This window comes from Chenopodium album, chromosome 17, assembly GCF_948465745.1.
Source record: "Chenopodium album chromosome 17, dcCheAlbu1.1, whole genome shotgun sequence".
Taxonomy (NCBI): Eukaryota; Viridiplantae; Streptophyta; class Magnoliopsida; order Caryophyllales; family Amaranthaceae; genus Chenopodium; species Chenopodium album.
The window spans coordinates 35,119,622-35,133,614 of NC_137850.1; the positions used below are offsets into that span (position 1 = coordinate 35,119,622).

At 36.7% G+C, this 13,993-nt stretch overlaps 1 protein-coding gene across 1 annotated transcript; it reads right to left on the reverse strand.

Annotated features, from left to right (window-relative positions):
- Positions 1–5,377: 5,377 nt before the first annotated feature.
- On the reverse strand, positions 5,378–8,875 carry LOC145588871 (uncharacterized). The gene is made up of 6 exons (XM_081645467.1): positions 8,019–8,875; positions 7,593–7,971; positions 7,242–7,454; positions 5,994–6,675; positions 5,626–5,921; positions 5,378–5,404 (listed from the first exon to the last, which is right to left on the reverse strand). The coding sequence occupies exons 1-6, from the start codon at positions 8,873–8,875 to the stop codon at positions 5,378–5,380; spliced, it is 2,454 nt and encodes an 817-aa protein (XP_081501593.1).
- Between the last annotated feature and the right edge of the window lie 5,118 nt (positions 8,876–13,993).

Genomic DNA, 13,993 nt, shown 5'->3' on the forward strand with positions numbered 1-13,993 from the left:
TTTCTGATGTTCCGGTCTAGGAACTAGGTGCCAAACCTTGTTTCTCTCGAATTCTCCTAGTTCAGCTTGCATGGCTATGATCCAATCTGCTTCTTGTAAGGCTTCATCACAGTTCTTTGGTTCCAAAGTTGATAGGAACGAGAAAAATGCACAGAAGTTCCTTAGCTGTGTTCTGGTCTGAGTTCCTTTGGTTATGTCACTCATAATCATATCCACTGGATGAGACTTTTGATATTTCCATCGTTTGGGGGTAAAGTCTTTTATTGGATACAACTTTTCAGGTTCGGCATCGTTGTTTCCTGTCTCTTGATTCAGTGGTTCCTGATTCTTAGGTTCTGGATTCTCAAGCTCGGGTTGTTCCTCTTGTGGAACTTCTGTTTCAGTTGCAGTTTGGTTTTCAGCTACTGGATTCTTGTTTTGCTGCTTCATGGATATTGTTGATTCCTCATCAGGGTCATGTCTTCTTACTAACCCTATCTCGAAATCATCATCATCCTGTACATCAATCACAAAATAAGTTTCATCAAAAATTATATGTACAGACTCTTCAACACACATTGTTCTTTTATTATAAACTCTATAAGCTTTACTATTTGAGGCATATCCTAAGAATATAGCCTCATCACTTCTTTCATCAAACTTTCCCAAGTTTCTCTTTCCATTATTGTGTACAAAGCATCTGCAACCAAAAGATCTAAAATAAGAAATATTTGGTTTTCTTCCTTTAAATAGTTCATAAGGCGTCTTGTTGGTTATTGCCCTAATAGAAACTCTATTCAATATGTAACATGCTGTGTTCACTGCTTCTGCCTAGAAGTTCCTAGGCAGTCCACTGGAAATCATCATCTTTTGTTCAGAGGTGGTGAAAGTTGATGCTTTTGTAAAGAAAAGGGTGGTTTTTTATAATATTGAAAAAAATGGGTGGTTATTACAAAATAGGGTGTATTGAGGGGTGGTTATTTACAAAAAATCCTTTTATTTATTAAGTTTTTGGAAAAATAAAAATTACTTTTCACGTTTAATTTGAAACAACTTTTTACTGGAGAAAAATAAGGAGATCATGGAGAACATGTTTTTGACTCCAATCCTTTTCTTCCATTACTTCTTATGTTCATGGAGTTAATGGAGATAATGCCTAGAATATAGGAAGCACTACTATTATGGTTGAAGATCATGGGATGAATGGGTTTGTCTTTGAAGCACTATAAAAGGAAATGTTTTCATTCATTCCAAGATGTCTGGCTTAAGTGAGTCATTCCATAATGGAGTTTGTCCCAAATGGTAGAGCAGTAGAAAAGAAATATATTTTCTCTCCACGTTGGTAAGCCAATTCTTCCAAGTTCCAAGTTCCTTACATATCTCAAAGTGTCCAACATATTAGTTTTATATACTATATCTTTTATATGTATTTGAGAGTTGTTTAAGGGTTTGAGTGAACTCTTGTAATGGGGAATTTATAAGGGTTTGAGTGAACTATTGTATTGGGGAAAAAGCTTTGAGTGAAGCTTGAGAGAAAGAGAAAGAGCAAGGCTTTGAGTGAAGTCTTGAGTGAGAAGTTGGAATGGCAACGGATCGGATTTGGGTCGGATGGAGCCTCACCCACATCCACCCTCATCCGCCATCCGCTCCACCCGATCCACCCGTCACCCGCAAAACCCATCACCCGCATCCGATCCATCCGTCATTGATATGTCTATTTTATATAGTATTTTACCCCCGTTCCTTGGTCGTAATTGGTAGTGTTTTTGGCTCTTTAGAGCCACTTTTATTACTAATTGTTGTTTTCTAGTGTTTTCGTAGTTTTGGTTGAGTTTTGCAGGGAATTGCACATTTAGAGCGTTTTTCCCGGGATTTTATGAAGCGACTACGAGCATTGGAGGAGCACGACCATTATACCGAGGCTTTTGGACCGAGTAGTCAAGCCCCAAAGAGGAAATCCGGATTAGGCCGAATGATCGGGGCCCAATCGAAGTCGAAGGCTTGCCCAAAGTGGCTTAGAGTGCCCAAGATGGCCTCGCTCGGTCAAGATGGTCTCGCCCGGTCAAGATTGGTCTCGCCCGAAGGCGCGCCCGGCCGGGCGGGGCGGAAGAGAATAAGTCTCCCGATCTCGCGCCCGACCGGGCGCGAGAGAAGATTTGATGAAGAAAAGGCGCGCCCGACTTGGCGCGTGTTTTTGGAAGATATTTAGCTCGATTTAATTCGTTTAAGTTTAGGATCTTCGAGTTTAATATAAATACGTCTTTGTTAAGTAATTTTAGGACCACTACTTCTTCCCTTTAGCTTTCTGTCTCTACTTAGTTTATTTTCTCTCTCTTAATTTCTCTCTACAACTTTACTCTTATCCTTAATTCAACTCTTTATTTCCGTTAATTTGGGTAACGATTTCTTCTCTATTCTTTTAAGCATTTTAATTTCTTTCTTCTATCATGACTTGTTTAATTTCTTTGATTAGTTTAGATTTAATTATGCGTGAGTAGTTCTCTTTCTAGGGTTTGTGGGGATCCATAAATAATATGAAGGGGTAATCTATATTTGTTAATTGTCAATACTTGATTAATTTCCTATTGATTGATTTAATGCTATGCAACTAGATTTGCGCAGGTCTTTTATGTATGAGTTTAGCAATATTGATTCGAGATGAGAATTGATATTTAGGCTTAGTTTCAATAGGCAGACTAATTTATAAATGGTTAAGTCGAGATTCGAGAGATGAGATTTAATACCGATAGATTAACTCTGTGATTGCAATACGTAGCGAAAGCCCTTTGTGATCTGATTAATTAATGTTTTGATGATTGATTATTATGTTTTACCCTGAAATATTGTTTATTGGTGAACCTATGCCCTAGGTCTTTTATTCATTGATGTCCTCCTACTTTTATTTCTCCCTACTCATAGTCTTCGTAGTATATTCCTTTAAACAATAACAAATTGGTTACCTGATAATTTAGATTGCTTTAATTACTTAGGAATAAAAAGACTTGTTTCCTTGTGGTTCGACCCTACTTCCCTATCTATAGTTTAGTTAGTGGTTTTAGGAATTACTTTTGATTGGGTGATACGACTTTAGCCTATCAGTCATCCGCAGGTGAAACGGGTGGATCGGATGCTTAGCAGGTGATAATCATAATCACAATTTTAACGGTCTAATACATTATATATATTAAAAAATCTTTTTAACAAATTTTTTACTTGAATAGTAAACCACTAATTAGCTTCCAATTCCAAACCTTAGTAATAATCACAAAAAAAAAGTACATAATACATAAACAGTATGTATATTAGAGGGGGCTTATATGTTTTTAAAAATAAAATCTTATAATTTATAACAATTTTTTTTCAGAAATATATATATATACACAGTAAAATATATAAGGTCCATTATTTTTATTGGAAAAAAACAATAATTCATATGTATTATATATTCGGGTGGATGGCGGGTGATAAACGGATGATGGATCGGGTGACGGATGAAACGGAGCCCCAGCCGAATCCGATTCGATCTGTCACCCGCTTCATCCGTCACCCGCCTTTCATCCGTGTAACGCGGATTTTCATCCATTTATATATATCGGGTGGATCGGGTTTGCGGATATCCATTTAGAATTGCCATCTCTAGTGAGAAGAGAGGTCTTTGAGGGAAGATTTCGAGCTGTTGTTGGGATATGAGTTCATTGAGGAACTCGGTAGAGGCTCAAGTTCCTCATAGGTTGTAACAGAGTCGTTGACCTATTTTAGTAGAATGTTTTGAGTCAAAATCCCTTGGGGTCGAGGTTTTTCACTTCCTATTAGGCCTAGGAAGTTTTCCCCGTAAAATCTCTCTTGCACTATTTCTCTACTTGCGTTAAGTTTCTTTTAATTCCGCGAAAAATGACTAGCAAGCTCCATACTACAATTCACCCCCCTCTTGTAGTATTTCATCTAAATAACAGAGAGGGCTGGATGGAGAGCTCTAACCACTTGAGCTAATTCCTCACTCTCATTAGAGTTTTTATATTTAATTACTAGTATATACTATGTATGTTAGTAAGTTTTTTTTTAGACAAAATATATAAGTTAAAAAAGTTAGCACGTGATAATTAATATCAAACTAAGAACAAGTAAATAGATACTTGTATTACTTCTGCTTAATTAGTTAACAATAATTAATGTCCACTCTTTTTTTTTTTTTAAGTTCTTAACTCAATTTTTTTTCTGTATGAGCAAACCCATTAGTTTTTGTCAATAATAGAGTGTTTAGAGAGAATAGTGTGTCTGTTTGTATTAGCATATACACAGGTATATATACAACCTAGAAAGATTAGGGCTCGTAACCTATCATCGGCCCATTAGCTATACATATCATATCATATGGCCTAATACCCCCCCTCAAGTTGGAGCATGCAAATCACAAATGTCCAACTTGCCAAGTAAATACATGAATTGACTTTTACTCAAAGCCTTGGTGAATATATCCGCTAATTGGTCCGTTGTCTTCACATACGACGGACTAATGATATCATCCTGAATCGCATCACGAAGATAATAGCAATCCACCTCAATATGCTTGGTACGCTCATGGAAAATCGGATTCTGCGCAATATACAATGCAGATTGATTATCACAAAACAAACTCATTGCGCGGGGATGTGAGACACCCAAACTCAGAAGAAGAGCTTTCAACCATTTCAACTCATCAGTAAGTTTAGACATTGAGCGGAATTCGGCCTCTGAAGAAGACTTGGCCACAGTGTCCTGCTTCTTGGTCTTCCAAGAAATAGGGGAAGCACCAAGAAACACCAACCAGCCAGAGATAGATCGGCGCGACAGGGGACAACCTGCCCAGTCCGAATCACACCAGCCTGTAATATGCAAATCACAATCGTAACTCAAAAGGATTCCCTGACCCGGACATCCCTTCAAGTATCGCATTGTTCGGAGAGCCGCCTCCCAATGGTCCTGTCGCGGTTGTTGCATAAATTGAGATAAAATATGCACCGCATAAGCCAGATCAGGTCTAGTAAAAGCCAAATAAATCAAACGACCCACAAGCCGCCGATACATTTCTGGATCAGAGATAAAAGGAGATGCTGATTTCGCCAGAGTATGATTCTGCTCAATTGGAGTACCTGCCGGGCGTGCCCCAAGTAGACCAGACTCAGCAATAATATTAAGTGTATATTTCCGTTGACATAAGAATATGCCCTCCGGACTTCGTGCAACCTCAATACCAAGAAAATACTTCAAAACACCCAGATCTTTCATGTGAAAGCAGTCACTCAAATATGACTTGAATGAAGAAATTGCAGAAGAATTATTTCCCGAAATTATCAAATCATCAACATACACCAGAACAGTAAGTTGAATAGACCCAGAGTGCAGAGTAAATAGAGAGTAATCAGAGTACGATTGTACAAAACCGTACCTTTTCAGAGAGGTAGCCAATTTAGAGAACCAACAACGAGGTGCCTGCCGAAGACCATACAAAGACTTGCGAAGACGACACACCAAACCTGGTTGGGAACCATGAAATCCGGGCGGGGGTGTCATATAGACCTCCTCATCAAGATCGCCGTGGAGGAAAGCATTGTGAACATCCATTTGGTGCAATTCCCAATTTTTCGCAGCAGCAACAGCAAGAACAACCCGAACAGTGGTCATTTTAGCAACGGGAGCAAACGTCTCATTATAATCAATACCCTCGACCTGATGGTTACCAAAAATAACAAGACGAGCTTTCAACCTCTCAACAGAGCCATCAGAATTGAGCTTGACCTTGTAAACCCATCGGCACCCAAGAGCTTTCTTTCCCGGAGGTAATTTCTCCATTACCCATGTTTGATTATTTTCTAACGCAGATATTTCTTTTTGCATTGCCTCTCTCCACCCTATATCCTTCATAGCCTCCTTGAAATTACGGGGCTCTATCACAGTATCCACAGCTGCAATGAAAACACGATGTCGCATAGAAAATTTATCACAATTCACAAAATGTGCTAAAGGATAGGGAGTACCTGAGGAGCATGGAGTAGACGATGAACGGGAGGAAATAGATGGACTAGAAATAGCATGTGCGACAAAATCCTTGTGCCAATTCGGAGGATGCCTAGGACGCTGATCACGTCCCAAATCAAGAGGAGAAGAATCCGTAGTTGCCAAAGGACTGCCCCCCTCGGCAGAATTCTCCACGATGTGGTTGCGGTCTTCAGTGCCAGCCGCGGTGTGGCTGCGGTCTGCACTGCCAGCCGCGGGGGAGGGGGGGGTGCGGACCTCACTGCCAGCAGACCCCGAGGCAGCAGAAGAGCCCACGCTGCTGTTGGCAGCAGCCATACCAGAAGCGGCAGTCCCCGAGGCAGCTGGAGCAGTAGTAGAAGGCTGCTCGGGGCTGCTCTCGTGCGTGCCATGCTGAAGCGATGTGTCACCAAGGGCGAGAACATGCTCAAGATCATCCAAAAAGGCAAAATCTCTTTCGGTACCAACATGAGAATCATTCGAGGCGTCACTAAGCATAAATGGAAATTCATTTTCATGAAACTTAACATCCCGTGACACAAAAATTTCACCCGTCTCTAAATCATACACCTTCCAACCCTTTTTCCCATGAGGATATCCCAAGAAAACACACCGTCTACTTCTAGGTGCAAATTTATCACCTTTGGCTTTTTGATTGTGAGCAAAACAGAGACAACCAAACACCTTTAAAACATCAAAGTTAGGTTGTTTACAAAAAGAAGTTCATATGGGGTTATATTGTTTAACAAACGGGATGGAGTACGGTTAATTAAATAAACCGCCCCAAGAACACACTCCCCCCAAAAAGATATTGGCAAATTACCCTGAAACATCAAAGCCCGGCTAACATTTAGGATATGTTGGTGTTTGCGCTCTACCCGCCCATTTTGTTGTGGAGTACCAACACAAGAGGTTTGAAAGAGTATGCCATGTGCATCAAAATAAGGGAGCATGGGTTTGAATTCTGTACCATTATCACTCCGCACATATTTCACAGAAACATCAAATTGATTTTTAATCATAGCAAAGAAAGAGCAAAAAGAAGAATAAACTTCAGTTTTGGCATTCAATAAATAAACCCAAACACCTCTCGAATAATCATCCACAATAGTCAAAAAATAGTGTGCACCACAGGTAGAAGGTGTCTTATACGACCCCCATAAATCACAATGTATCAATTCAAAAATACGAGTAGCTCTACTATCACTAATAGGAAAACTATCCCGTGATTGTTTAGCTTGCGGGCAAACAGTACAAGCTTTATTCAAAGAATTACTAGAACTACCACTAATAGCGGGCACTAGCTTGACAATGCTGTTCGACGGATGGCCCATACGACGATGCCACAACTCAAACGTAGAAACCTCTGGATTTGTCACCGCACATGCTTTTGGAATGCACCGGAAGTAGTATAGTCCATCTATCCGTTCACCGGCTCCAATCAGGCTCCCCGAGTGTTGGTCCTATATAGCACATAAAGAGTCATTGAATTGGACAAAACAATGGGAATCATCAATCATTTTAGACACCGATATTAAATTGCAAGTTAATGTTGGCACAAATAAAACATTTGTAAGAATTATTCCATCTGTCAAGTATACTCGCCCCTCCTTCGTAGCCATAGCATGGGCACCATCCGGGAGACCCACAGGACAAGGAGATATAGATTGCACATCCATCAAACAAGAATCATCACCGGTAACATGATGAGAGGCTCTGGTATCCACTATCCAAGACAAAGAAAGGGGCTCACTGGTCATCTTATCTTGTTGTTGGTTATTCACCATATTCAAGAGCAGTCGAACATGTTCGGGTTTGAGATCAGATAAAGCAGCGAGAGTGTCTTGGGAAGGCCCAGAAGAAGCCCCAAGTACACTGCCCACGGAGTTAGCTCGAGGCCGTGGCTTGGTGGACTCCACGGTAGCAGCCCCTTGTGGCGAAGCAGAGGCAGCAGCAGTATGAGAAACAGGGGCAGGTTTGCTGCCATGTGAAGCAGGGGCATGACCTGAGCGTATTTTTCGAGCCACCAATCAGGGTAGCCGTGGAGGAGAAAGCAACCAGAAGTTTCATGACCTGAGCGCTTGCAGTGAGTACAAAAGAGCTTTGATTTGTCAGTGCGTGGAGAAGGTTGGAAGGAGCGACGACCATCTCCTTGAAGAGCAAATACATGAGTCTCGGCCCTCTCCATTGTTGTCTTCCCTTGAGCAATCCCTCGAGAACGTTCCTCTTGAAGGAACGCTTGATAAGCACGGTCTAAGGTCGTCGGGGGCTGCTGAGAAAGGAGGTTTGTACGGACAAGAGCATACTTATCATCATCAATACCAATCAAGAATTGGTGTAATTTTTCTTCCTCCCTGTCCGACTCATATTTCTCGGCAACGTTACACGTACACTTGCCGCATTCACAACCATGAGGGGGCTTGAGACGCAACAAATCATCAAAATAACCCATCAATGTTGTATAATAATCCTCAACTGACATAGCCTTCGATTGCCTGCAATTAGCAATGGTTGTTCGCAATTGTTGGAGACGAGGACCACTGGCCTCGCAATACCTCTTCTCCAAATAGACCCACAATTTCCTAGCCTCCTCAAAGTAAGGGACGGAAGTCGCAATTTTGGGTTCGATAGTGCGCAGAATCCAAGAGATGAGCATAGAATTCACAGTGTCCCAATCAAGTAATTTAGTAGAATCAGAAGGTTTAGCGATAGTACCGTCAATGAACCCAAACTTGCGCCTTGATTTCAATGACAGGGAGATAGCACGAGACCAAGCAAGGAAGTATTCACCCTTGAGGATGACATTGGTAATCTGATTCCCCGGCTGGTCACCAGCACCGAGGTAATAGGGAGAGGTAGGGTCAATTTTCGTGTCATCCACCATTGATGAGTAGAAGAGAAAGAGTCAGAAAAAGAAATAGAGAAGATGATAAAAAAAAATTAGAATGTTAGGGTTTTAGCGTTGTTTCGGCTCCGATACCATGTCAATAATAGAGTGTTTAGAGAGAATAGTGTGTCTGTTTGTATTAGCATATACACAGGTATATATACAACCTAGAAAGATTAGGGCTCGTAACCTATCATCGGCCCATTAGCTATACATATCATATCATATGGCCTAATAGTTTTACTCGTATTTCCTCCTACCTTATATTACCTCTTACCCCATAAAATGTAATTCCTCCGTTCTTTTTTATCTTCTCATGGGTGTTTTACATATGTGGTCTTCAATGTACAACTTTAACCATTAATATTTAGTATCTCTAGTTTTGTAATTCAATTATTTCACATCAATCTCAATATAATAAAGGCAATTAAATAACTAAAACTATATATCAGTCAAAATAACACAATACTTTAAAATATTTTAGTTCACCTTATTTTTGCTTATTTATTGATTTGATCTAAACTTGTTTTTTCTGATTTGGTCATATAATCTAATTTGACTGAACTCTAACTTTATATGTACGTTCATGTAAAGAAAAATATATCAAATGAGATCTTATTAGATTTTTTTTAACGAGTATTTTCCAAATATATAATTTTTATAAATTTTTCATTACAAAATTAATATATTTAACATTAAGGTTAATATAGAAAACACACATAAACTATAAAGTATGTTCAAAACTTATTTTTTCTGATTTGGTATGAAATAAGGTTTTAAAATAAGGTGATCTAAACCTAGCCAAATGTTAAGATCAAATATAAACGGAAATATTATACAGTATTATTTAATTGATGATTACGTTAGGCATATGAATGGAAGTTTGTGATTGAATGTAAGTTTGTCATAATATGCATGTAAGTTTTGGAAATGAGTTTGTCATAATATGCGTGGAATTTGTCAGTGAAGTTGCATGTACATAGTGACTTAAAGAGTATAAGCTTTGTGCTTTGCATGAAATTTGTCGGACATAGCTTATACTCGTAGACTCGTAGTATGGTGATGCATGTATTATATCTTTCTATGCGATTAATATATCAATGTTTTATTAATTATTAGTAGTATTAATCTGCAATGCAAGTAAATTCTATTTTTAAAAAATCTGCAAGTAAATTTATATGTCTAAATTTCTGCTAAGTTATTACGGACTGATAGGTAAATGTTAACTGTAATAATGAGCGTAAAATGAGAAATGTTACAATTCAAAAGAAGTACGACGGCATATCATCAATACTTCTTATATTACTCCATACGACCACACTTGAGTAAACATATCCATTTGTATGCCGCACTTTCTCCACTTGTTCATGCAAAATCTCAATCAATAATACTACAACTCAATTGTATGGCCAAATGTCGAGAATATTCTAACATTAATAACGTTATACTTTAAATCACCAACAAATGTTGAAGATATTCTAACATTAAATCGTGAGGTCCAAACAATAAAGACAAAAGAGTTAAAATATATGCACTCAAAAACAACTACACTACCAACAAAACTAATTGCTATATTTTTTCAAGGCAAAAACTAGGTAATAGACTAAGGGTCTGTTCACATTTACTTAATTTCAGTTCAGTTCAGCTCTAATCAGTTCAGTTCAGCTCCAATCAGTTTAGTTAAGTTCAGTTCAGTTCAGCTCCTAATTTCCCTCTATCATAAACTATTCATTTCAGCTCAATTCAGTTCAGTTCAGTTCAGTTCAGCTCCAATCAGTTCAGCTCCAATCAGTTCAGTTCAGTTCAGTTCAGCTCCAATCAGTTCAGTTCAGCTCAGTTCAATAAATGTGAACATGATCTAATAGGTACCTTCGATATCGCATTCATCATAAATTGATCTATAAGCTATTATTCACCGTATATTCTACCTAAAACTTGAGCACATAAATATGGTCGTTGTATGGCAATTTATAGTATTAGTTGCTTCAAAATTTGTAGCATGATCATTTGTTATATATCATGTGACTTGTAAAGGAATGTTTGTGGTATAGACGAATGACCAATGAGGCGATGACTATAAGGTTGTTAGATCAAACGGTAGAATAATGTGCAACGTTACACAAAGTTGTGGCTTGATCGATTACTTTATAAGTATTGAATTGGTTGTTTTGGTGTAGGGAGAGTTATATGCAAATGAATTGATTAGCTATTATAAATTGCGAGAATGATAATGAGTTTTTTGTGTAAATTTCCAAGTCTATATACATTAATTTACTCACAAATTCTAAATCATAAATTTTTGTTAGGACTTATAACATAATGATGATTATAATAATGAATGACAATAGACGGTAATAATAAAATTTTATGAAGAAATTGAGGTACATATAGTGGAGATGGATTCACATTACATACCATTTGATGATGAGTATCTCTTTGTGTCTCAGTTTGGCTTTTGTATTTAGGGGTGAGCAAATCGGGTATCCGGTCAAATTTTTAGGAATCGGATTCAGAATTGGTTGGTACCGGGTCCTACAATTTGGAATTGGAATTGGAACCACCAGGTCCTAAATTTTAGGAATTGGAATTGAAACCGTCGGGTACCGGGTCCGGTTCCGGGTATCCACTTATGTACATAATTATTAAATTTTAATACAAATTTAATACTTATTTTGATCCATTTTCATTTTTAGCGTTTAATACTTATATTTATATATGCATGGTTGCATGAAGCTATTTTATTTAGGTTAGATATTAATAATATGTTTTTTTTATTTTACTAACTAGATACATTTAACATATTTTTTTAAGAAAAAAGTATATTTAGTTTAATATATATTGGATAACCGGGTACCCAACCAGTTCCGGGTCCAAAAAATTGGGAATTGGAATTGGAACCGGTTGCAACCAGTTCCTAAATTTATTACCCGGAATTAGAACCACCGGGTCCAATTGTAGATCCGGACCCGCCGGTTCCTAACCGATTCCAATTCCAATTCCGGATACCCGGAATTTTTGCTCACCCCTAATGATGACAATAAGTTTTTCTTCAGAAAATTCACTCACAAATTTACTATCAAACTTAATTACAACACTTACCAAAATGGAGTATTGATATAAATGAGATTCAATCCTTAGTTTTGATACCAACTCTGTTACTCTGTATAGATAACTAAGCTAGATGTTGGTTGTTATTGGTTTGCTACAAGCTAATAGTAGATAAAATATGGTCGTGCCTCCATGCCATTGGGTTGTAGTTTCTTCCTTTTTAAAAAAAAAAACCCGTTAAGGTGTCATTAAATTGATAATTTATCCATCAATACATACGGAAAAACCTCACAAGGACTATGGTTTTCCCATATTTACTCTGTACCAAAAGGTGTTAAACAGGCTAAGTTAAACTTGTCATCATCCACTATTTTCATTTGTACCCCTATAATTCATTAAATAAGAAAGTTTCTTAAGGAAAATTTTACGTAGATAATAAACTCAAATATGGAGAATCCAATAAAACTATATCCTTTTAAAAAAATTCAATTCACGAAATTATAACCCTTGTTTAAGATAAGTGAACAAAAAAAAACCATTAACTATAAATGCATGAGTGGAATTTTCAATCACAAATTAAGGCAAAGCTTTGAATTAATAGAATGTGGCATGGACTTATTAGTTTAATAGTTTTCTTAATTCTTTATTGTCAGTTTAGATTCTATGTTTAAAAATATTATTTTTGTGAAATTTGCTTGGTTCACATAGTTAATTACTCTATATTATTAATTAATTACTAATATTAGTATGTGTTTTGTACTTTGAAAATATATATATATATATATATATATATATATATATATATATATATATATATATATTGAACATTAGTTAAGTACTCCGTATATACAAATTTATATATCATTTTTTTTGTTGTTGGAGGGGGTGAGATTGTACATACAATAATAAATTGTTATCGTTTAAAGTCTTCCAGGCCAAGAGGGCAAAGGGTTCTTTATAGAAAGCTAGAGCTTTCATTATGTATGTAGATAGATAAGAATATTGAATTTAAATGGTCCAATTTCATTAATCAAAACCAAGGATACCTCAAAGGCTATAAGAGTACATAGGTTTGCTCATCACCACATATTGATTCCATTGATTCCATCAACATACATTATCTTTTTCTTATTCATTCTACACAAATTAAATCTACCATCAAGATTTATAAAACCCTCCATTCCTAATTAATAATTCAATTCGCTTAGCTTTTATTTGCATGCATGGTACATAATGTGTGTCCCTGTCGATTTATATCTTTAATTATATATACTAATGTAGGTGTAATTAAAATTGTGAACATTTGCATTAAGATAACATTAACAAGATCTCTCATAGTATCATATATTAATTATTTTCTATTGTGGATTATAAATAAATCCTAGAATATGGTCAATATTAAGTTATTTGACCACATGAATAGTGAGTTCAACTTTTAGAAACAAATGTATTGTGTATGTGTGTGTAAAACACAACTAATGACAAATTTTAATTACTATGGTTTCATGTATAAATTTCTAATGGATCCATGGGCACCCTTTAACACTTGAAATATTTTTTTATTTTAAATATTTTTTGAAAAATAAATGATAGTAATGCTTACTTAAATCATAGATGTCTACTTCTTCGGTTGTGAAAAGGGGGCAAGTCGGAAATTATTTCATACCTAATTTACTAATAAAAATGAAGAAGTTTATAAATTGCTCTCTAGGGTTCACCATTTTCTTATATATTATCTTGATCATCAAAAGAGTTTTTCAATTAATTCGACAGCTAAGCTAACAAAACATATCTATTATTGTAACTTCACATGTGCCTATGACTCTATGAGTATTGAGTATATCTTATATCTTAACAAAAAACCATTGACTAAATGCTGAGTTGAGAGGAGCAAAAGAGAGGTGTTTGAGCCTTTGGAGTAGAAAAGAAATGAAATTTGACTAGTGCAAAATTTTAATAAGATTGACCGGTTGAAAGCATAAATATTATTGATCAAAACAATACTTCCTCTGTTTTTTAATATTTGACACGTTTGATTTTTTACCACTATTACAACAAGAAAAATAT